This window comes from Pogona vitticeps, chromosome 3 (genome assembly GCF_051106095.1).
Source record: "Pogona vitticeps strain Pit_001003342236 chromosome 3, PviZW2.1, whole genome shotgun sequence".
Lineage (NCBI taxonomy): Eukaryota > Metazoa > Chordata > Lepidosauria > Squamata > Agamidae > Pogona > Pogona vitticeps.
In genome coordinates this window covers 185442731-185465916 of record NC_135785.1, presented here as the reverse complement: position 1 = coordinate 185465916, position 23186 = coordinate 185442731, and the positions used below count along the sequence as shown (strand labels likewise).

At 39.9% G+C, this 23186-nt stretch overlaps 1 protein-coding gene across 5 annotated transcripts in view; it reads right to left on the bottom strand.

The window, feature by feature from the left end:
• The window catches only part of NHS (NHS actin remodeling regulator), a 301101-nt gene that overhangs the window by 81423 nt on the left and 196492 nt on the right, over nucleotides 1-23186 (bottom strand). The window contains exon 1 of one of the 5 annotated variants that reach the window (XM_020789154.3): nucleotides 66-4175. The exons of the other annotated variants lie outside the window; for them this stretch is intronic. Coding sequence (XP_020644813.3) covers nucleotides 66-99 — 34 coding nt within the window. The 5' untranslated portion in view covers nucleotides 100-4175. Of the gene's footprint in view, nucleotides 1-65; nucleotides 4176-23186 lie in introns of those variants that run through there. 5 annotated transcript variants of the gene reach the window in all.

The window sequence follows — 23186 nt, the reverse complement described above, 5'->3', positions numbered from 1 at the left end:
TTCCTCTCTATACCCTACACAGAAACTTTGTCTGCAAGAGAAAGAGAAAGAAAGATATATAGTACCTGCATTCTTCAGCAGACAGCAGCCCAGGGCCATGTTTGACCGCTCTGCTATGCTTCTTAAGAAAATCTCCCAAGGCCAACAGACTTCACCTCTCTTGCATACTACTTTCTGGGTCTCAGAGTCTCAGTCATATGTGCAAACTGACCTGCTGAAGTGAGGGGGGAGATCAGAGGGTTGTAGGAAAATCCCTTCAGGAAACATCTATGGCAGAGATTTTGCCCGAACATCTGCACACCCTCCAGATCCCCCCTTGAGACATGCACATGGTTTAGCCCAAGTCCTGGGTCTTTCTAATCTCTTCACCGTCCAGCTGAACAGTAAATCAGAGTAGTGAATAGTAATCCTGCTGCTCTCTCAGTCTCCATAGCATGGAGGTGGAAGGGATGTTTAACTCTTTTCTAGCCTGAAAAGAGGCTATCTGACATCTGTTTTGTGGTGTTTCCCCCACTCTTTCTGTTCAGGAGATGATACGCCTGGAAATAATTATTGCAAGTTCCTGAAAGAATAAATTAGAAAAAATTGCAAAAGTACCTGATTAAAGGTTGCTACAGGGAAAACGCAAGTGCTTCTGTCACTATTTCCCTTATTTAAAAGATTTGTATGCCCTCTTCCTGGTAGTAACATATCTTTTAGAGATCTCAACATTAATTAAAAAATTAAAAAGCAGAATAGTAGACTGGCATATAGCAACGATTTCAACAAAATACATCAATATGAGCAGAGTGAAACCCAAAACTGGAATAAATACCAAGCAAGCTTCCTTGGGAACAAGGAGAGACATTTCAAAAATGAGATGCTATAGCTAAAGAAGCCTTTTCATTGGTTTCCACAAGGTCAACTTGCAAGACTGAGAAAACCCAGAGAAAGATTTCTAAGGATTATGTCCATAAAAAGAAAAGTATGTGCAGGGAAAGTCGCCCCCTCAGTGCTTACTGAAACCGATAAAAGCCAACAGGTTGTTCAGAAATCAACCATTGCTTAAAAGCTAGCAAGTTGTGCTCTCAATAGAGTAAACCACTCAGTAGCCAAGCAGCTATAGCCAGACCAAGAGAAGTGTCCAGGAAGTTTTCAAAGGGAGTCCCCATATAATGAAACACCAGACTAACTCTATCCACCAGGTGCTATGGCTGGAGTGGCCACAATGCCTAACATCTAAAAGGACACACATCATCAAAAAGCAGAACAAGAGTGCAGTGATTTGCATACAATTGCATATACTAATTGAGACATGCAGATGTGATTTCAAATAATTTTTAAGATTTAAACAGACTTGGGCTACCTTGGAATTTGACTGAGTTGAAACTGGGATCATCCAGGTGTTAATGAATGTGTAGCTTCAAGGCCTTTGATCTCCCCATTTCAGGTTCTTTATTTGTAAATCAGACTTCATCTGCACAACTCTTCAAATGGAATATGCCTTCTAAAAAAAGGACTGTCCTGTGGCAGTCCTTCGAATGCATGATTCTCTAATCGAGAGGGTGTGGCCAACCTGGAACTTTTAGCTGGAATACCTGCCTAAGTTGGTGGACATGTTACACACCATGGAGAGACGCTACATGGGCCCATGATGTTTTGGTCCTTGAGGTAAGAGACATGATGGCACCCCCCTCCCATTCCAAGTACAGATGTTGAAATGTTTGGCACCTTTTTGAACTTTCCTTGCAAAAAAGCTACCAAGGCAACACGTTCCTTTGGCCCTGAGGGAAGCAGGCCTGTTTAGCAGACACCAGACACAGCCCATGGAATTTAGGGCTGCATCCCTCAGTGTTGTCCTGCCGTTTCCCACCTCTCAGCATTTGCTGCCTGAGGCAACCACCACAGTTTATTTAAGAGGAGGGCTGGTCCTTCTGTGAAGTCCTGGACTGAACCAGACCTGACCTTTCTCTAATGCAGCTGGTTGTGAAATCTGTGCTGGCGCATATAAGAATTCAAAGCATAGCCAGGACTTTAGATCAGTTCCGGATTACAATTAAACATCTGAGTAAGACAATAAACAGCATCCGGATTTGTTAGGGTTCACATGATTAAAAATAAATTGGAATTGGATTGTAAAGGAGGGAGAGCAATGGAAGGTACGTCTGAGCCCTGTCTTCTGCTACCCTTGGGAACAGCACTAGGATAAGTAACATTTGAAATATGAATGTGGACTTGTTAGAAGATATAGTCATACAATAATTAAGAAAACAGATACCCCAACAGAATAGTAAATAGGTAGCACATTTGCAAAGAATTGAACATGACGATGGAATTAAGAACATAATTCTGTTGTGATACTGGGGATCGTAATAGCAGTGGTAATAGTAACAGCAATATTTATTTTATGTTGACGTGCATATCAAAATAACATTTAAAAGAAAAAGAAAGTTTAGTCCTTAATATAATCCATCAAACGTTCCCTCTAAGCTTTGCAGATGTGAGGTTGCACAGCAGTACATTGGTAACGCACACCTGCAGCCAGTATCACTGCCCATTTGGTTCTGGTCATGGCTGGAACCCTGCACATGCAGGCCAGTGCCCCCACCCAATGCTGGCAGGAAATTAGAGGGAACCTTCAATCCAACCCCAGAAATGCCAACACCAATAAATATTTTATTTAACCAATACAGTGGTGTCTCGCTTGATGATGTTAATTCGTTCCAGCGAAATCGCTGTAGAGCGAAAACATTATCAAACGAAATAAAAAACCCCATTGAAATGCACTGAAAACCGTTCAATGCATTCCAGTGGGCTGAATACCTGCTTGTCCAGTGAAGATCCTCCATACGGTGGCCATTTTCAGTGCCTGTAAAGCAAGGAATCCATCCTAGAAAACAGCGGGGGCCATTTTCTTCAGCCGGCGGCCATTTTGAAACCCAGCGATCAGCTGTTTGCTGATCGTCGTAAAGCGAAAATCGGTTCCCGAAGCAGGGAACCGATCATCGTTAAGCGGAAAAAACATTTAAAACATCATTTTGCAATCGCAAAAATCTAATCGTACAGCTATTTCCTCATTAAGCGAGGCAATCGTTAAGTGAGGCACCACTGTAATGTACAAAGAAAAGGGATGTTACACCTTCCAACACACATTGGCTAAAATCCTGTTGCTTTGTGTAGTAAGTCAAACTAGAGTAGGCCCATTTAATCAGTGGGGATTTGATGAGTCACCTCCTTCATAAGTTGCATTGATTCAAATGGGCCTACTCTTGTTGCAACTTACTTTAGCATAGTTAAGTTGTAACTAGAGTATGTCCATTCGAATCAATACAATTTACAGAGGAGTTGAGTCACCAGAATCTCACTGACTGAATGGGCCTACTCTAGTGCAATGGACTGTTGCAGCATTTTGGCCATTGAGAGGTATCTAGGAATATTTATCTACATTTGTTCTTTAATTGGGTCTATAGACCCTGTAGTTAAATGTTTTAAGATAGAGGCTATGAACTTAAAATATGAGCCTAAGATTCAGATTTCACCTCAGGGGATCCAGACTCCACGGTCTTACTCCCTCTCTATAGACACAGGTCATATCAGCCACTCCAACGCCAGTCCACTGGAGCATTTGCTGAGTTCCTTTATCTATCATCAAGGAGGAAGACAGGAAGCAGGACCTGAAAGCTTACCTGTTGTTGACATTTTGATGGTCCAATAAAGCAATTTACCTAGCCTGTCTTTTTGGATTATTTAAAAATGGAAACTACCTGGGGAGGCGCAGGTAATAGGAGGAGGGGAGGCAGAGGGGAAATGTAACCCCCTTCTTCCCTTGCAGCACACCGTAGGCAAGTGCCATAGGGACTCCTACCTTCTCTTCTGCAGGACTGTAGCTGAAGAGGAGATTATTTTATTGTTTTAGTCTCATATTTTCATCCTGCCTTTCTACTTAAAACATGACGCTAGTCAAACTAAATGATCAGGCTGAGATCCAATTTAAACGATGGCAGAGAGCTCACCCACGGCTTGAGCAAACAGTGATCGCCACCACAAAATGAAATTTCTACTTGCATGATGTTGTGGGTGGCTGAGTGGCAAAAAGATCTGCACTAGCGGTTCTAGAGAACAGGATCCTGGCCTATAACCATTACAATCCCAAACAATCAATTTTATTTAATTCCCTTGGCTCTGATCCCATTGAATAGTAGACCCAATACAATCTGCATTGTTAAAAATCTGTGAGGAAAAACATACTGGTCGAAATCCTGTTGTTTAACTGCATAGCTTGAAGTTGCAGAGGTCCTTGTGCAATCTGCAGCAAGGCAGAAGTCATATCCAGGAAGCCGTTCTGTGGCTGTAGTTGTGTAGTCAATGCACAATCAGCTGCATGAACTGTTCATTGCACAGTTAGACATACTGACTGCCAGGACACAACACTCTGAACTTCTGCAGGCATAGTGTTACACTATGCCAAGTGCAAGAGGACTTTGGGCGGTAGGTTAGGTGTCATCACTCAATCCAGACAAGACGGAAGTGCTGTTAGTGGGTGCTTCGCCGGACAGGTTGGAGGGCCACTTCCCTGTCCTGAATGGGGTTACACTCCCCCTAAGGGACAGGGTCCGCAGCTTGGGGGTGCTCCTGGACCCCAGTCTAACACTGGAAGCCCAGGTGGACTCGGTGGCCAGGGGCGCCTTCCTCCAGCTGCGGAAACTATACCAGCTACGGCCCTACCTGGACGAGCGGAGTCTCATGACAGTTACACATGCACTGGTAACATCTCGTATTGATTATTGCAATGCGCTCTACGTGGGGCTGCCTTTGAAGACGGTCCGGCGACTGCAACTGGTCCAGAATCGAGCTGCGCGGCTGGTGAGTGGTGGGGCCGCCAGAGAGCACATCAAGCCGATTCTGTATAATTTACACTGGTTACCAGTTGCTGTCCGGGCCCAATTCAAAGTGCTTGTTTTGACATATAAAGCCCTAAACGGCTTGGGCCCTGGATACTTGAAGGACCGCCTCCTTCCATATGAGCCTACCAGGCTGTTAAGATCTAGCCAGGGGGCCCTTTTGAAAGAGCCATCTCTCAAGGAGGTAAGAGGGATGGCTTGTAGACAAAGGGCCTTCTCGGCAGCTGCCCCCAGACTATGGAACGCCCTCCCAACTGAAATTCGCCTGGCGCCGACACTGATGATATTTCGACGCCAGGTCAAAACCTTCCTGTTCCAGAAGGCTTTTAATTGAAATAACATTAACTGTGGGTCTTAATGATGGCAATTTTAATTGTATTTGTAATTGTATTTTAATTGTATTTTAACTGTATTTTAATTATTTTATTTTATTGCATTGAATTTTAATTGTTGTGAGCCGCCCAGGGACCTTTGGGTAGAGTGGGCGGCATATAAATTAAATAAATAAATAAAATAAAAAATAAATCAGACCCTAAGTGACTCACAATGTGTTTGGCCCAATTTAGATCTCTAAATTGCAAAACAGTGGCAGTCTGCTACTGCTATTAACATCATTCCCACTGTGCAGGCTAGTTAACAACTCTTTTTAAACCATTCATCCCTCATCAAGAGCTTGACAGATTTCTTGTTTTGAATTCCAGCTCCCAGAATCCCCTAGCCGACATTGGGGAGTTGCTGTCCAAAACAGTTAACTTTCCCTGAGAGCTCCCCTCTTATTACTCTTGATATCAAGAGCTGGATTGCAACATGCAAAAACAGTGGACAGATGAAGTCAGTGAGTCATCAAATGAGATTATTACATACACAAAGAAACAGAAACAGTCAGCATCATGAGAATTGTACTAAAAATAGGGAGGAGGGGGGTTGTAAGCAGATAATAAAAGCTGCATGTTGAATTCATAACAGGAAATGAAGCATGAGGGAGGTTGCCCAGTGAAGTAAGGCAGGTCAAGTCAACAGAAGGCCCGGTTAGAAGAGGAGAACATGAAGAACATGACCTAGAGAGGAGCGTCAGCTGTCCAAACAGCAACAAGACAAGTTGGCTGTTTATACAGACATGGGTGTTTTCAAAAAGTCATGTAGAAACTGCAATCCTCACAGGCTGTGCTCTCCTCTTTGCACTATGATGGTAAAAACCTGGTTGATTCATTAGGAGAAGGAACTAGACAGGGGTGGGCAAAAACCGGACCATCCCAAAGACATTGTGCTATCCGTACACTTTCCCAGCATTCATGATTACTAGCAAGGTCTGACAGATCAAAGTTCTACCACAGTAGGGAAATGTGGCCACCACTTCTGACACTTCATTCCAATATATTTTTTTCTATACAGTACTTACACCTTGAAATTAGACACCCAAAACATTGTGAAGCAATTGAAATAGGTCCAGAAGATCCACCTGGGGCCAGACTATTGTATGATGTTTCTGAAATAGCAAACCTTTCTTCTGTACTGTATTGGCAAGGAAAGCTACAGTGGGGATATAGTCATAACCATGGGTCTAGATTAGAATGTAGGAAAAAAATAACCACCCACTTCTTAAAATGGATGGAAACTCTAGCCCCTGGTCACACGGAGAAGTGGGTTACTTGAAAGTCATTTAATAGACTTCAGAATGGAACTGGCAGAACCAAAGCGAATGTAAGAAAACAGGGTTTTTGCAATGACACCTTCCTTTGCGAGTGCAGAAAAACCCCCCAACTTTGTACCTACATCACTGTATTCTGTGCCCCTCAACATATAGCATCGAATACTTGAAGCTAGTTACCCCAAACATTCTTGATGTCATCTATTACTGGGCAAAAAGTATGTGATATATTTATTAATTGCACAGCGGTACTTCTGACATGTTCAAAGAAAAAAAAACACCACATGTTGATTCTTACTTGGCTCTGTTTCAGACACAGGCATGGCAATGATCCGAACCACAGAAATGTTTTTCCGTGGTATTATCCCACAATGCAAGAGTATGAATAACACAAGTATGTGGACCAAGCCAACAATGTGGATCTTTCCATGGGAATGATCCTTCCCCCTCCCTCCTCTGGCTTACAAGGTGCAAAAGGCATTCTTAGAGTGTGGCCTCTCACACCCCAGCAGCTTCACTGAAAAGTTCAGCTGTTCTCTCCAGAGCAATGGGATCTGGGAATTTTTTCCCTCTTGGATAGACCGTACCCTATAGCTGGGGATGTTCAGCGATCAAAATTAATTTGGGGAAATCCTTATTTTTACTCAGCTTAGTAATATAAATGTTAAAAATGCAATATCTGCACTTCAGTTACTTCTCTGCTACCAAATCAACAGTATAGACTCATTTTCCATGAAAATGAGTTAGTAATTCACTGTTCATGAGAAACAGTGCAAGCCACACATTCTGCTTGTGAAAGTATCTAAGTACAATTCATTGTTTGTGTGTATGTTTCTGAAACGAGTTTGCAAAGCTATTTTTGTTTCATCCAATCCCACTGTTAATACACATGTATTTTATATAGGAGGAAGCACTGCCATCATAAACTGTACATGGAATCAATATAATTATTTATTCCACCACATGCACATTGAGTAGGTCTATGTGTGTACAGGAAAAAGCTGTTGACTTATAGAATCAGGTTGAGTTTGTAGTCCACGCAGAGCACTCCTTGCTCCCTGGAGAAATCAGGATGTGAAGCAAAGCTTTCTTTGTTTTTGTTGATTCTTAAGTAGGCCAAATCACTTTGGAAGAGAGCCAGGAAATCATCTAATATTCATTTCTGACCTGTTTTATTCCTTCAATGTTGGGTATGAAGTTGGCTGAAAGCCTTTCCCTCTGTTTGCCCAAAAGTGCACCACCATTAATGCTATTCCCTCAAAGCACGGTCTGCGGTGCATGCATAAATAATATATTCAGAACAACTGCTACTTTCTTGTTTCATCAGCAAATTATTGCAGAATCTGGATAGTGGCTACAGGAGTAATACACATCTGCATGTGTTAACATCACTGAAGGAAAGACATGGGCACGAGTCCTGGGTTTAACTTCACTTTCTTCCTCTTTGTACTCTGGAAGATTCATGTTCAGAAAGCAAGATGGAGAGACCCTATTTTAAAAACAATTATCCAGATAGTTCCTCAGTTACATTTATTCGCAACTGAGCTAATAGTGTACAAAACTTTCTATTACTTTCTCATCCATCTTTTCTCAGATGGTGACAGGGATGCCAGCTTTGAAACATTATGAACAACAGGATAATATCCTGCTTGTCTTCAGGTCAAGAAACATGGTTGCTGACTTCAATTATTTAGAGAATGGTTGTACATTAAATTGTGTTACAGTAGTAAAATGGGCCTATGACTCTTTGCACACATGATATGCTTGTTGTTGTTTAGTCGTTAAGTTGTGTCCGACTCTTCATGACCCCATGGAACAGAGCACGCCAGGCCCTCCTGTCTTCCACTGCCTCCTGGAGTTGTGTCAAATTCATGTTGGTAGCTTCGATGACACTGTCCAACCATCTCATCCTCGGTCATCCCCTTCTCCTCTTGCCTTCACACTTTCCCAACATCAGGGTCTTTTCCAGGGAGATTTCTCTTCTCATGAGATGGCCTCAGTATTGGAGCCTCAGCTTCAGGATCTGTCCTTCCAGTGAGCACTCAGGGTTGATTTCCTTCAGAATGGATAAGTTTGTTCTCTCTGCAGTCCAGGGGACTCTCAAGAGTCTCCCCCAGCACCACAGTTCAAGAGTATCGATTCTTCAGCGGTCAGCCTTCTTTATGGTCCAGCTCTCACTTCCACATGATATGCTAAACTTGTGCTAAATCTTAGGTTGTGGTGAAGGAACAAGTTTACAGTACTTGAGCTTGCTACTGCTTACTATGTTTGCAAGAGCGGCTAAAACAAATGAAAGAACTTCCATCTATGGTTGATTTATTGCTGGGTTGTGGGCTCCCAGCTTAATAGTAAAAGATGATGGGAGCAACAGTTCACCAACATCTACCCCTTTTGTTACTATGATGCTTGAACTGGAACCTGTAAGCCTTTCCTTTCCTGTCAGAAACAAATCAAGTTTAACAAACCAGAATGGAAGAGTTTTAAACTAATCTATTTATGCAGTTTGCTTAGAAGAATTAAACTGAGATCGAGTTGGTTTCTAACATCTGGGAGAGTCCACTCATGTGAACAAGGATACCCATTTGGTGTAGTGGATAGAATGATGAACTAGGACTTAGTAGGCATCGGCTTGTTTAGCCATGGAAAGTCATTGGGGATGTAGAACCAGTAAAACCACTCCTTCAATCTCTCACCTTGAAAGTCTTCTTAGGGTCACTATAAGTTGATTCTGATGGCACATAGCAACATTCATGTGAACGTACACAATTCAACTTAGCATAATGGTAGATTAATCCTCAGTTTTAGAACCTGGTATGTTAATCTTTCCTGCTCAAAATTTTGCTAGACTTAAACATTGGACTGGGTCCAGAGAGAATTTGGGAAAGTTTCTGGGAGTACAACTCTCACTGGGTATACTTTCTGGGAGTCAAATTGTACAATTACGCACAGTTCAAACATGCAGTTTCAATCTGAATTAATTTTTGCTGAAAGACAAAGTCCTCTTTCTATAAATTCTTATTAAGTTTTTTTCGTTGTGCACAATTAACACCGCTGAGGGTCATTTTCCACTTATTTAAACCAACAGCTATCAAATAATTTGAAGGAGTCTGACCAAAAACATGTTCATATATTGATTTAGGTCAAGGATACTCAACTATGGAAATATATATCGACCAACATCTCATCACATTTGTGGTATTAAAACAGTGTGTTACTATGACCACAACTCATTATTTTTAAATTCAGAGCAATGAACTATTGGGAGTTCTTGTGACAAGAGTGTAATCAGACGACACTGCAGTATGTTTGCAATTCATCTTCAAAAGAAGTGAAAACACTTACAGCAGCTTGTAAGTACAGCAGCTTGTGACCTTCCAGCTACCTAAGGAATTGTGGGATTTGTAATCTAACCCCTCTGGAGGGCACCAGGTTTGAGAATACTAACCTGTAGCATCAACATCATCATCACCACCGACATCTGCTGTCAAATCAGTTCTGACAGAGGATGACCTTCCCATCATTTTTTGGATTCAGAGTACTCAGAAGTACTTTATGAGTCCCTATTTCTAGGATGCTCTGGGAACATACAACTTGTCCAAGTCCACATAGGTGACAGGACATTTAACCTTATTAGCCATACATATTCCAAGAGATATCAATAAACCCTTTTACTGGAAGGCATAGTGAAAATTCCAGCTCCCAACCTCAGGCTCCACAATTGGGTGCTTCAACCTACTGAGCTAAACCAGCTTAACGACTCATGGCTAAAAATGTTTGCTGACATTGTTCGCCTGCAGATTCTCCAGCAATGAAAAGTGGCAAAAGTTTTACAAGATCTGCTGTGTGAGAAATATAGATTTACAGTTTACTAAATGTGAAGAAACTGGACTTTTCACAAGCCAGACGTATACGTATATAGGGAAAAACAAACTCCAAACCCATTGAGCAACTATGATTTTAAGGGATGGCTTGCAATTCTCAGTTCCTCGAAGAGCACCAAAGGGCTGGATTAAAGGAGCCAACAGTGCTGGTCTGATCCACGAACTGTAGGCAAACTGTTCCAATGTGTGAAGCAGAACTGCTGTTTCTTTGCCAAATATACTGTTGCTCTTACCGAAGTACATGGATTTAAAACCTAGCCTATTCAGCCTGGAGTTGAACAGCTACCAGAGCAAGAAAGGTGTAAAATTTTATTCCACTCCTTCCAAATGATGTTAACATCTGATCTTCGGGAAGCACAACAACACAGCCATCTGTATTCACAAAGACAAGATGGGAGAGATTTGGCTAAGCACCTTTTCCCCTACCCCCACTCTGTGATTGAATGGGAATTCCTATTTGATTTGGAGCCAATCCTTCTTGGCCTGAGATCATCTGCAGATTATGTAAATCAGAGGAAACCTGGAAACCACCCTTGTAAAGGGTATTAGTGCTTGAATAAATGGCATGCTGCCCAGGGAAATCAGTAGTACTACTGAACCATTATGTGAGAGTAAGCTGAAGCATGCTTTTCTTTACTAGATTTGTTAATGTTTCACTTGACCACCAATTTCAAGGACATGGCTACTGAGACAAGACACGTTTATGGAAATGCCATTTCCTCTTCCTCATTGGCAGCCTGATACTACAGAGGAAGAGTCACTGTTCTTGTTAATTTTAAAATACATTTTAAGGGTTTTGGATAATACAATACAGAACAACAAAAAATCCAAAAAAAAATAGTAGAGACAGAAGTAGCATTTAAACAAAATACATTATATTAATGTTTATCTTGATTGTGATATTTATATTATAATGTTTGTATTTCTTTTCAGAAGCTTCAAAGAATAAGAGGGAGAACCAAGTCTTGAGAAAACAACTGAAGTTTTTTTTAATGTCACATCAAGCAGAAACAGAACTTGGAAACATTAATGTTTGGACTACAAATCCCAGGGGCCATAGTGGCTGGGGGATTCTAGGAGATATTGGTTTTAAAAAACACAACTTTTCAAAGCTATGGATTAACACAGAATTATAAAACCTCAATCAATCTTGATCCAAAAACATGTCTGTTTTTTCTCTTACTAACCAATACAATCTCAGAAGTAAACTGAAATTGTTGAATCTATGCTACCATATTTCACTCCACCTCCCAGATTCTCCCAGATTCTCTGGCAGCCAGCAAACATTATGGACAGCAAGCATACTGGGTTATACTGGAATATATCTATAGTTTTGTTTCTACCTTCCAAGTTTCTTCCCCAACTTCTGCAATTTTACAAACTCTGGTCCCTACTCAAAGCCTTCAGATACCTACCTCTTATATTCGGTCAGAAGAAAATTTGTTTCTGGTTTAGGTTGTGGTGTCTTAGCTTAAAAAGCAGAGACATCACCTTGCCAACAAAAGTCCAAATAGTCAAAGCTATGGTTTTTCCTGTAGTGATGTATGGAAGTGAGAGCTGGACCATAAAGAAAGCTGACCGCCGAAGAATTGATGCCTTTGAATTGTGGTACTGGAAGAGGCTCTTGAGAGTCCCCTGGACTTCAAGGAGAACAAACCTATCAATTCTAAAGGAAATCAAACCTGAGTGCTCACTGGAAGGACAGATCCTGAAGTTGAGGCTCCAGTACTTTGGCCATATCATGAGAAGAGAAGACTCCTTGGAAAAGACCTTGATGTTAGGAAAGTGTGAAGGCAAGAGGAGAAGGGGACGACAGAGGATGAGATGGTTGGACAGTGTCATCGAAGCGACCAACATGAATTTGACCCAACTCCGGGAGGCAGTGGAAGATAGGAGGGCCTAGTGTGCTCTGGTCCATGGGGTCATGAAGAGTCGGACATGGCTAAACGACAATGTCTTAGCTTTACAAAATTGTTAACCTTAATTGTGGTTTGTCTGAAACAAGCCAAACTAGAAGCTGGCTTTTAAAAACAAACCAAGGTAGTAGGAACCACAGTTTAGGGGGTCAGATGACAGAGGTGATGGCTAAGAGAAATGGAAGGCAACATTGCCAAACTCATATTTTTTCCCCAAAGGAGGATGGGAAGAGGTGGAAGGGGAGATGATGAAGCAGATGCTTTTCATTTATTCTTATAATGTATATGATGTTTTATTATAGCATTGTAACTGAATCAGTGACATGCTCTGAGCTTAATGATTGAGCTTCAGCTCACTGGCCAGATCAGGTGGTTCTGCTGACAGAATGGCTTCCATTAGGATGGATCCCCCCACCTGTAGTCCTCAGCCCTTCCTGATCTACTTTGGGAAAGTTGGTAAACTGCTGAGAGCATATTTTATTTTATTTTTGGCAACACAACAGATTACAGAGAGGAGAAAATTTCAGTGCATGAGGAAGCATCAACACAATGTTTGCATGACACTGGATGATGGATCTTAGCAAGTACATCCCATCCACTGTTTTACTCCTGTGGTGACTGAATAAAGACAACATAGTAGTGGCCTTGTGTACAGCCAATTTACTACTTTTACAATACCAGCTCTTTCTTAGTTAGAAAAATGAAGACAATATTTTGTTTGATGACACACAAACTTAGCTTTAGGAATGACAGAAAGCTAGAATATTTTAGTGGTGTAACAGCTTAAACATTTGCTAAAGGTAGGTTATTTTTAAATATGCTTCATCAGTACACAGCAATTTTTGGGGCTAACCATAGATTGATTGATTGATTGATTGATTGATTGATTGATTGATTGATTGATTGATTGATTGATTGATTGATTGATTGATAGATAGATTAAATAAATAAATAAATAAATAAATAAATAAATAAATAAATAAATAAATAAATAAAAAGAGTCATATTTATCTTGACACAGCAAGCATTGAACTTCTTGTGGGGTGAGAAGGTCAAATGAGAAAGGTTCTAGATGAAGAATCAAAGGAGAGGAAAATAAAGTACATGTAAATTAACTGTGAATCTCCTTACGGAGATTAACTTACATTAACTCAAATATGCTTTTCAGAGAGTTTTATGGGACAGAATGTAGGAAGGCTGGCAGCAAAGACATTCAAGTTTGTATGCTACTGGTACTAGTAGTGGGTTTTTTGTTTTTAATGTTTTTAATATTTTTTGAGATGCAGCTGACATGGGAAGAATTTCAACACCAATAGATTTATCTACCACCTCCTGTCCAAGCCTCGGGAAAAGATTTTGCTGATTGGAAAACTAAGTCAAATGAATTAACCCATGTTGGATTTGACATAAGCTAGCAAATCCTTCAAATATGATTACAAGCCTGCCACCCATTCCTTTTACAAGTCCAAGTTAGGTTTTTTAATACAGACATGAAAAAAATTGCCTCAGACATTAAATGGGGAGGACACTGTTCATGAAAAATAACACTCCCTCACATATCCAGAAATCTATCCGAAAAATGGAAATGCTCTAAGAAGGCATTATGTCCAGTTTTACATCAGCCATAAATCAGGTGAAGGGAAACTTCAGCCCATAGGCAAGTGTGACCCTTGGTCTAATTTCATGAGGCCCATAGATTAATGTGCCTACTGTTTGCGGGGAAAGTGTGATGAAGAGAGAGAAGGAAATTGTGAGGGGAGAGAGAGAGAGAGAGGAGAGAGAGAGAGAGAGAGAGAGAGAGAGAGAGAGAGAGAGAGATGACTTTACTATTTTTGGTTTCAATTTGTCCACCTCGGTTTTCTTCCCTTCCATAATAATCATGCAGCTCCTAAGAGACTATAGTGAAACGAATGTAGCCCTCTGAAGACTAAAGTTTTGCTGCCCATAATTTAGATCAAGGCAGAAGACTTCTAGCAATTTCTTTGTAAATTCTGTCTGGTTGTGTCAATGTTTCATTCCTCATTATTACTCCCTTATGTTGCCATTAACTAGTATCTATTCAACCTAAAGACCATTACCTCATCTAAGGTTTGACTCCATGCTTCAGACCTCTAGCAAAACAAAGAAGGAAACATCTAATAAAAAGTTGCTGGTAATAGAGTCCATAAACACCAAGAGGAACCTACCTATTCTGCTCACATTATCTCCTTTTTGTACCTGATTCTATTAAACCTCCCTCTTCAAGCAAAGACTGCAAGGATTATATCAAGTCATCTTTGAAAGCTCTGTTTTTCACATAGAATTTTGTTTTCACATCATGAGGATGTCCAAGTACTAAATATAAAAACTAGATGTCTGTGTGATTAGCAGTTGTGTGAGTACAGGGTGCCTGTTTTAGCAGGTGCGTAGACCCAAACCAGATCATGGGAGTGAGAATGGTGAGTTGATCATGATTTCATTTGGCTTCTGTACCTGCTACTTGTACTGGGATAAAAACTTCCAGTAGTGCCAAGATGTGGTGATTTTTCCATAGATAATCATTTCATCAGCAGTGAAAGTTACTTTTAAAAAAGCGATTTCCTATGAGACTCATTACAAAACCAGAAAAAGAAAGGATCACACTGTTCCTAACCTTATGGAAAAGAGTTCCTAGAAAGTTGTTTTGTTGTATTCATTACTGGTTTCATTTCTTTTTTTAAAAAGGGATGGATCTTATAAGGAAAGTAAATTGCCTGACTTAAAAAAACACACACACACAACATCTCCAAGAAAGCTTTATTTTAGAATGCAAGAAGTAATGAGAATGGGTAATAATTATTCATCCCATGGGAGGTGTAATTACATTATCAGTTATGTTATTTGCAAAGGTGCAGTTATGCTCTCCTTATCCCCCAAATAGGTAACAATTTGATTTGTAATATATTATTTCTACACTCTCTTACGTAGATGTGATGCACTTTCCTATCCACATGTTCCTTTCAGCAGCAAGTAAACAAAGGATAGCAACCAATACCACACTCTTTCGAAAATACTGCTATTTCCCTTTGAAGGAAGGATTTCTACTCTTTAAGGTAAAGAAACTCACTCTGTACCATCATCCTGCATAAGGTCAGCACCACTTTATTTATCTCTGTTGTTACAGCCAACATTGTTATGATTTATCTTCCATTACTTGGCAGTATGTTTCAAGCCAGAAGTGGTAAAGGAGGACTCTACCCCTTCCTGTGGCTTCCCCCTGTGCACTCTGGCCACTGACTCCTCTCCCTCATTCAACAATAAAAGTGATCTCACAGAGAGAAAGACACACACACACACACACACACACACACACAGAGAGAGAGAGAGAGAGAGAGATGGCAAGATTGAGAAGATGGCGTGGTGAGCAGAAGGTCCACAGCTTTTATCTTGTAACAGTAAAATTCACTTTCAGTTAATTTCCATTTTGGGCAGGACACAGGCAGCTTTGGATTTAAACACATAGATCTGCGAGCACTATAAACTGTCTAAGCCTTACTGAAAGATCGAATCCTGAAGCCCAGGATTTCAATTGGTCTCCGACATTCATTTTGGAGACCAAGGGCCAGATCACCACTTAAGGCAAATGTGTATTTCCATCTCTTGCAAATGTTTTAGAGAATTCAAGACATGCAAGTAGAGCTGTGCTTACCTCCTGATAACCAATGCCAAAGCACAAACAAGCTGATTGGCCAAATGTGGACTGAGGTGAGCTAATGTTGGATTAAACAGACTTTTTCTCTTGAGGGAGCTCTGCTTCTAATGCTCTGCTCTGCTCTGCTTCACTTAGTTCAGCCTCAGACAATGTTTCTCTGTTATGATTCTTTTACCGCAAGAGTCTTGCCTCAAGATGGCACACAAGCTGCTGCTTCTGCTGCTTTTTTGGCACCAATTCCTCTGTTATTTAAAACTGTTTTACTAGAGAAGACTAATCAGGATAAAACTTTGCACTATCACTATCCAACTTTGGGGAAAGTCCGCCCTGTTGAACTTCCAGTGTTAATTGAAGGTACTGAAGGGAGGAGCAAAAAAAGTTTTCGTCCCTGCTACCAGCACATGCTTCTGTTTCAAACTTTCAAGGAAGTATGAAGATGCAGATTTCAAATGTGTGTATGTGTGTATTACTGCTGCAGACCATGTTTTAAAAAACAAGCCATTGCTTTGCCGAGACAGCAAGAGTTGCAAGCCTATTAAATGAACTAGATTAAACAAATTTCTGGTTATGCTTCTGCTCAAACATCAAAAACCTTGCATATCCACTCCTCATTGGAATCCTCCAACTGAATGGCTCTGAAGCATGAATACACATTTTTCACATTATGCAGCAGATGGAAGCTGTCACCTTCCCTGCAGTGGAGCACCGCTTCCCCCAACAGTAGCAGACAACAGATTTCTTTTCAAAGACCGTTTTGTTTCCTGCTTCTAGTCAACAGACCTACCAAATTTAAATGGAAAGAAGCTGAAGGGCCTCAGACTTCAGACAGAGCATAAGCAATCAAACAATTTCAAATCCTGAAATTCCTTCACTGGTCTGGCTGCTGGTGTCAAGCCAGGGACAGGCTGGTGCTCATAAAAATGATTTATGCTATTCTAGAGACAGAGCTTATATTTTACAAATCTTAATGAGTGCGGCTTTGAAGATGGAAGGGCAAAGTCATGATCGGCATTGTTTCATCTCTATTGCAATGAATAGAGAGTACTTTCTAGAGATGAAGACACATTCTAACGGATGGATGTAATATGAAAGCATGTAGCAATTACATGTGCTCAAATCCCTTTTGATTCGAATCACAGTCAGAATGTGTGATTCATCCCAATGTAACCTTTCTGGACTGTTTAATGACTGTTTGAATGGCCAAATATCATTACAAAATTAGGAATGTGACATTAGTCTTCATCCCAACCTAACTTCATTAGCCATTTGATCATCTTATCATAGCATGATTTATGCCAGCAGCTGTCCCAGGGTTGATCTGAACCCCAAACATCATGGAAGTGTTGAGTATGGATTTGGAATAATGACAACAACCTTAGAACTGCAGGGATAGAAGGGACCCTATGGGTCATCAAGTCCAGGCCCTGTCAAGGAGGCACAGCGGGGAATTGAACTCCCAACCTTTGACTTTGCAGCCAGAGATCTAAACCACTGAGCTTTCCAACTGTTCTGCTAGTATAAGATGCCCATGTTGGGACACAGTGTAGATCATTGACGTGTGTATGAGGAACTGTACTATGACCCAATTAAAGCTGGAGGTTCCCACTGTTCTAGAGGTCCCACAGCACTTCTTCCACAGCTTGGTGGTGATGGGTTAAAGGTGGCTTGAGTTTGCAAGCAGTGGTTGAGATAAAAGCAACCGCATGATCTTTTTCCCAAAAGCAGATCTACATTCTCACGCATCCCACTCATGCTGCCACAACTCCTGGTACATATCAAGTCTCCAAGGGAAAAGAGTCTACTTTGCACTGGCAACAAAGAATGCCCTTCAGGGTCACAGGTACCATTAAGCAGAGTGGGGCAGCAGACATTAGGGGACAGGGAGCAGCAGCAAACCAGAATAGAGCTACATGGGCCAATCCATCCACTGTACCACAGTCAGCCCTTTCTGAATCACTGTTTCAACAGGTCAAAGACAACAGTCTAAATATTATGTATCAACTTGGCAGACGGTTTACATTAGCTAATTGCTCTGACGACATCTGTATAATCAACACTCTGGTATTTCATTACCTGCATTACTAATGCTACTATCACTCTGAAAGTTTATCACCTGTGTCTATATTCCATTTATCTTGGTCCACACTCCATAACCTTATACACTATGTATATATAAACCTGCAGCCTAAACATTTACTCAGTGCTCCTGAGTAGATGGTAATCCATAAAAGCTTACCGTGAAATAAACGGGTTACTTGTAAAGATGCCAAAATACTCTTTCTGTTGTTGTTGTTTTTAGGCTGAAACAGATTAACATGACTACTGTATATCTTTAAAAACAAAGTAATGAAAAATGCAATAAGTTCCTTTTTAAAAAATAACAGTCCAAATTCTGGTCTGAGTCAGGAGTAACTTTGCATGACTGCACTGTACATTTTGCTCAGGGTTTGGATGCCGCCCATACCAAATAAGGCAGTAGTCTGTAAGCACAAACCAAAATAAATAAGTTACAATTAAATACTATTCAAATCTGTGGCATGAAATCAGTTGCTAGATTGCCCATACACAGGACTGATATGGTAGAGTCCTATGCAAAGTCTGGAAAGCTACTTCTAAAAATAAATTCACTCCTGTTACATGTTTCAGTGTTTGAAAAAAACTGAATCATTGTTGTTAAAGGGTGGGAAAAAGCAGTTTGCAGTACTGCTTGTTTCTTGTTGCTCACTATTATTATTATTTTTTTTTTGTAAACACACCTTATGGCTGATAAGGCATACACAGAATAATCCTTGGCACAGAATAATTGCTTTTGGGATATCTCTAAAAATACTGAATGTAACTTTTTAGAATTTGAATACTGAGTCCTCCACTGATAAAGCAACTTAGTTCCCACTGGTTACTTTTGGAATGTTACTTGAGAGACAGGGCTTCATTGTGCCCTCACTGCGAATAACAACAAACTGAAAAAAAAAGTAACTTGTTACTTCCAAGCTCTGGTTTGGTTGACAAGTAAAAGCTGTGAATTCCATCCTTGCTTAAAGCAACCATTCTCAGTGGGGACCATATGACCCCCGGGGCCTCCTGGCACATTTGAAAGGAGCCACAGACTGGAAACAATTCTGTACATAGCACCTTATAAAGTTTCTTATGCAATTTATGCAACCCTGATTTAGTCTATATTTCTTTCCTATTGTATTTAAAGCCATGGCCAAAAATACAGGTTGAGAATGGCTGCTTTAGAAAAATGGTAGTCTTTATCACGATGTCCCATGTCTGTCTATGAATCAGACAAATATTGTCCAATAGCTAAAGGAAAGGTCTTCCCTCAAACACAATTTCTCTACATTAATCTAGAACCATGTCATCTTTCCAAAAGAGCAAGATAAAAAGATCTTATGAAATACAGAATGTATAGTTAACTTTGAAGTTTATTTTATCTACCAAGTTTTTATTGGGGAGTGATGGAGATGTCCTTGACTGAACTGTGTAATCTTCTACTTCTGACAATACTTTGTACATATTCAGTTATCTATCAAGACTTGGTAAAATCACTAGCACAAATATTGCATGTTGACAAAATTGTCAAAACAATACATGCAAAGAAGAAAGCATCATGTTTCAGAATAGACTTATTTAGGGTGCGAAGAGATTTACAAAGAAGCATGTTAGGGTGGTTAAAAAGCTGAAAATATGAAGGCAGAAGCCTTAATGTTTTTTGAAATATGCCTTGAATAACAAATAACCGTATGCAATTTTCTAAAAAATTAACACTGATGATGGGTTCCCACCCTAAGAATTTTGACAAAAGAGCAGGAAGATTATTTTTACCTTTAACTATCTTCTATTGTTCCAACAACCTATACTCCTGTGACATCGGCTCCTGCTCCATGAATCCATCTGCTTACATCAGCTCTCTGATACCACAAAAAGGTCCTTAATATCACCTTTGCAATGTCATTGATCCTTTTCTTGTTTACATAGAAGGAATTCCTACTATGCTCAAAGTATTGTGGTACCTTTAAGAACTAAAATGTTTCGGGATTAATTTTTGTGGATTGCAATATATGAAAAATCAAATTTAAATAAATCTGTTACATTTTAAGGGTGCTTCCATATTTGCTTTGTCATTCTCTTTAAGTCATTCATGCAAAAACAGACAGACACAGCTGTCTCTTTAAAAATTATCCCCAATACGTGTTTGCAGGTTTGTGGCCTTTTCTATCTTATTTTGTAAAATGGACACAGCATTCCCAGTTGTCCATGTTTCAAATAGCTACAGAACTAACGACTCCCAACAGTTTTCTGCCTATACAAACGCATAGAGTTCCTCAAATAATTACTGGTGTTTGTGTATAAGTAACTAAAAAAAAAGTTTTGAAGAGAAATTGTAGTGGAACAGGTGTTTCCAGCTGTGCAACAGAAAATTTTGGCCTAAAGGTTCTTTTTATGGTTACATCCATAAAATGTTTTAGTAGCCTGCAGTTACTGTGTGAACACACAAAGGGTCTTTCATTAGCTGCTCTCTCTATGGGAAGCCAGGTCAATGGAGTAAATGATATCTTAATGTTTCTTTTTCAAAGCCAGAATGACTTGAAACTGAAACTACTTAGGGATGTCCTTGCGCATTCCCTTCCGGCTCTGTTCTTTTGGTGTACACTTAAATTCCGCTTTGTAAAAGATAAATCTTCCTCTATCTAGAAGAAAAGAGAGGAAGAGGATTCAAGGAAGATAGTCCTCTTTTAAAACAGTTTGTTTTCAACTCCATAGCAAAGTATTCTAATCAATTTATAATGGAAAAAACTCTATCTTTGAAGGCATTGATCCCATAAGACCAGTTCAATGTGAAAACCTTCTGCAACAGCATGCTTCAGCCCTCACACGCTGGACTTTTTTGTTCCTTAATCAATTGGATGGAGTGACTTTTGGGGAATTTTCTGACTGGGAATTCCAGTCTACTGAGAGTTAGCCATAGAATCAAGATTTAATGCGTAAAAGAGTAGACTGTTGGTCTAGATGGGTGGGAAATAAATAAATAAATAAATAAATAAATAAATAAATAAATAAATAAATAAATAAATAAATAAATAAATAAAATCCAGCAGCATAATTTAACACCACATAAGGCTGATTATGACCAGCTGTGGCAGTTTTCTGGAAATCTTTTTTTCCTTATTCTTTCCCTCTTTAAGCCCCCTTGAGAGCCTTTTTTTTCATGGGCATCTGCTGGATATTGTGGGGGTATGTATCTTTAATTTCTGAAAATTAGTTCTTTTGGTTAAATCATCCCAGTGGCAGCCATTTTCAGAAATTAAAGCATCTTCCTCCTATCTTGTGGCCTCCATCTTTGCCACAACAAATAGGGAGCCTCTGGACCTTTGGGGGTGGAAGCAGAAATTTCAATTTCTGAAAAATCACCACAGCTGATGACAACGTCAGCCTTATGTAGTATAAGTTATTCTGCTGAATTTGAGCCAATGTATTTTCTGAATCCACTGAGAATGTCAGTGTCTCCCCACCCTCATGAGATCAATTTAGTGACAATCAAAATACATCACACCTGCTTCTTGGCTATTATATTTCCCACAAAATTGGCACACGACTTTTTCTCCTCCCGGTACACTATATAGTCAAGGTAAAATTTAAAATGTCGCAATGACAAAATGCAAGCGCTTTACTGGGACGACCCTTATATCAGTTGTTTTTTTGCCTACAAAAGGCAAAGCAAAACACTGCTGGACAACTGAGTGGTTTTGGTATCTAGCTGCAGAGTCAACAGTTGGGAGTTTGATTCTTCATTATGCCTCTTTGATAAGGGATGGACTTGATGATCCAGAGGGTCCCTTCTAGTTCTGCAGTCCAAACGTTCAAAACAAAACATGAAATGAGGCTAGAACTGAGGCACGTTGTTTATAACTTTTCTTGTATCAATGTTGCAGAAGGTGTAGCCTGACATGTCGTTTGCAGTAATACCTTATTCTTTGGACTAAAGTATTCCATGCTGGTGCACACTCATGAACAAATAAAGTACTATTTTCTAATTAAAGCAGTAATTAATAGTTTATACAAATTAAAGTCAATTAATTACATGAGTTTTAATTAATTAATTAAAATAGATTAGTATAAGTATTAAAGAGTTATTCTGAAGGGGAATAAAGGATCTTTTATTTTCAGGTGGTGGATGGCCATTCCACGTTGTTTTTACATGCCATCAAGTCGCTTCTGAGTTACGTCAACTCTGTGAATTAATGACTTCCACAAAGTTTTGTCATTAACAGCTCTGTTTCACTCTAGCAAACTAAAGGTTATAGCTTCCTTTACTGAGCCAGTCATGCTAGTTTTTTTTCTTGCTCTTCCTGCTGCATTACACTTCGGCAATCATTATTGTCTTTTCTAGTGACTCATTTTGTCTCGTGATATGTTCAAAATATAACAGTCAGTTTAGTCATTTTGGTGTTTAGTGATAGCTCAAGCTTTGTTTTCATCTAGAACCCACTCATCTGTCTTTCTGATGGTCCATGGTATTTGCAAACCTCCAACATCAAATTTCCAGTGAGTTGAAATTAAACTCTGAAAAGTATAATACTGCTTTGATTCAGAAGATACTGTCAATGCCCACAAGTGCTGGGCATATATAATGTGTGTTCTTTTAATGAGCAATATTTGGACAAATGGATGAGATCATCATCATGTTGATAGGGTGGGCAGTAGTTTTCATCAGTGCAAATTAAATGTTGACATATCTTGTGTTGACTTCTGTGATTATGTAAGCCAGAATCACTTAAGGCAGTTTTAGATTGCAGATTGGAACCCTGCACAATTAAAATTTCCTTTCACAAAACAAAGGGTGGGGGAACAGAGCCTGCACATTTACATTCATAGGAAACTACAAGTAGAGAAATGACTGAGGATGAAGGGAAAAAAGGATGGAATGAAATGACCCTCTCTTTCTTCCACATTGCTATCTCCTCTCCACTCCATTGTCATTCTTCATCTGAAAATGTATGGACACACAACTTCTATTGATCTATAACCCCAGTATAGGCCAGAGAAGAGAATTGTCTTGCATTGAGCAGTCTCCAGAGATGGGGGTGGTTACTCCTTTAAAAGTGCATCTCACAGAATACAACATCATTGGTTTTGGTGACTGGAGTATTCTGGGAGCTGTAGTCCCCTAAAATAATTTTTCCCATC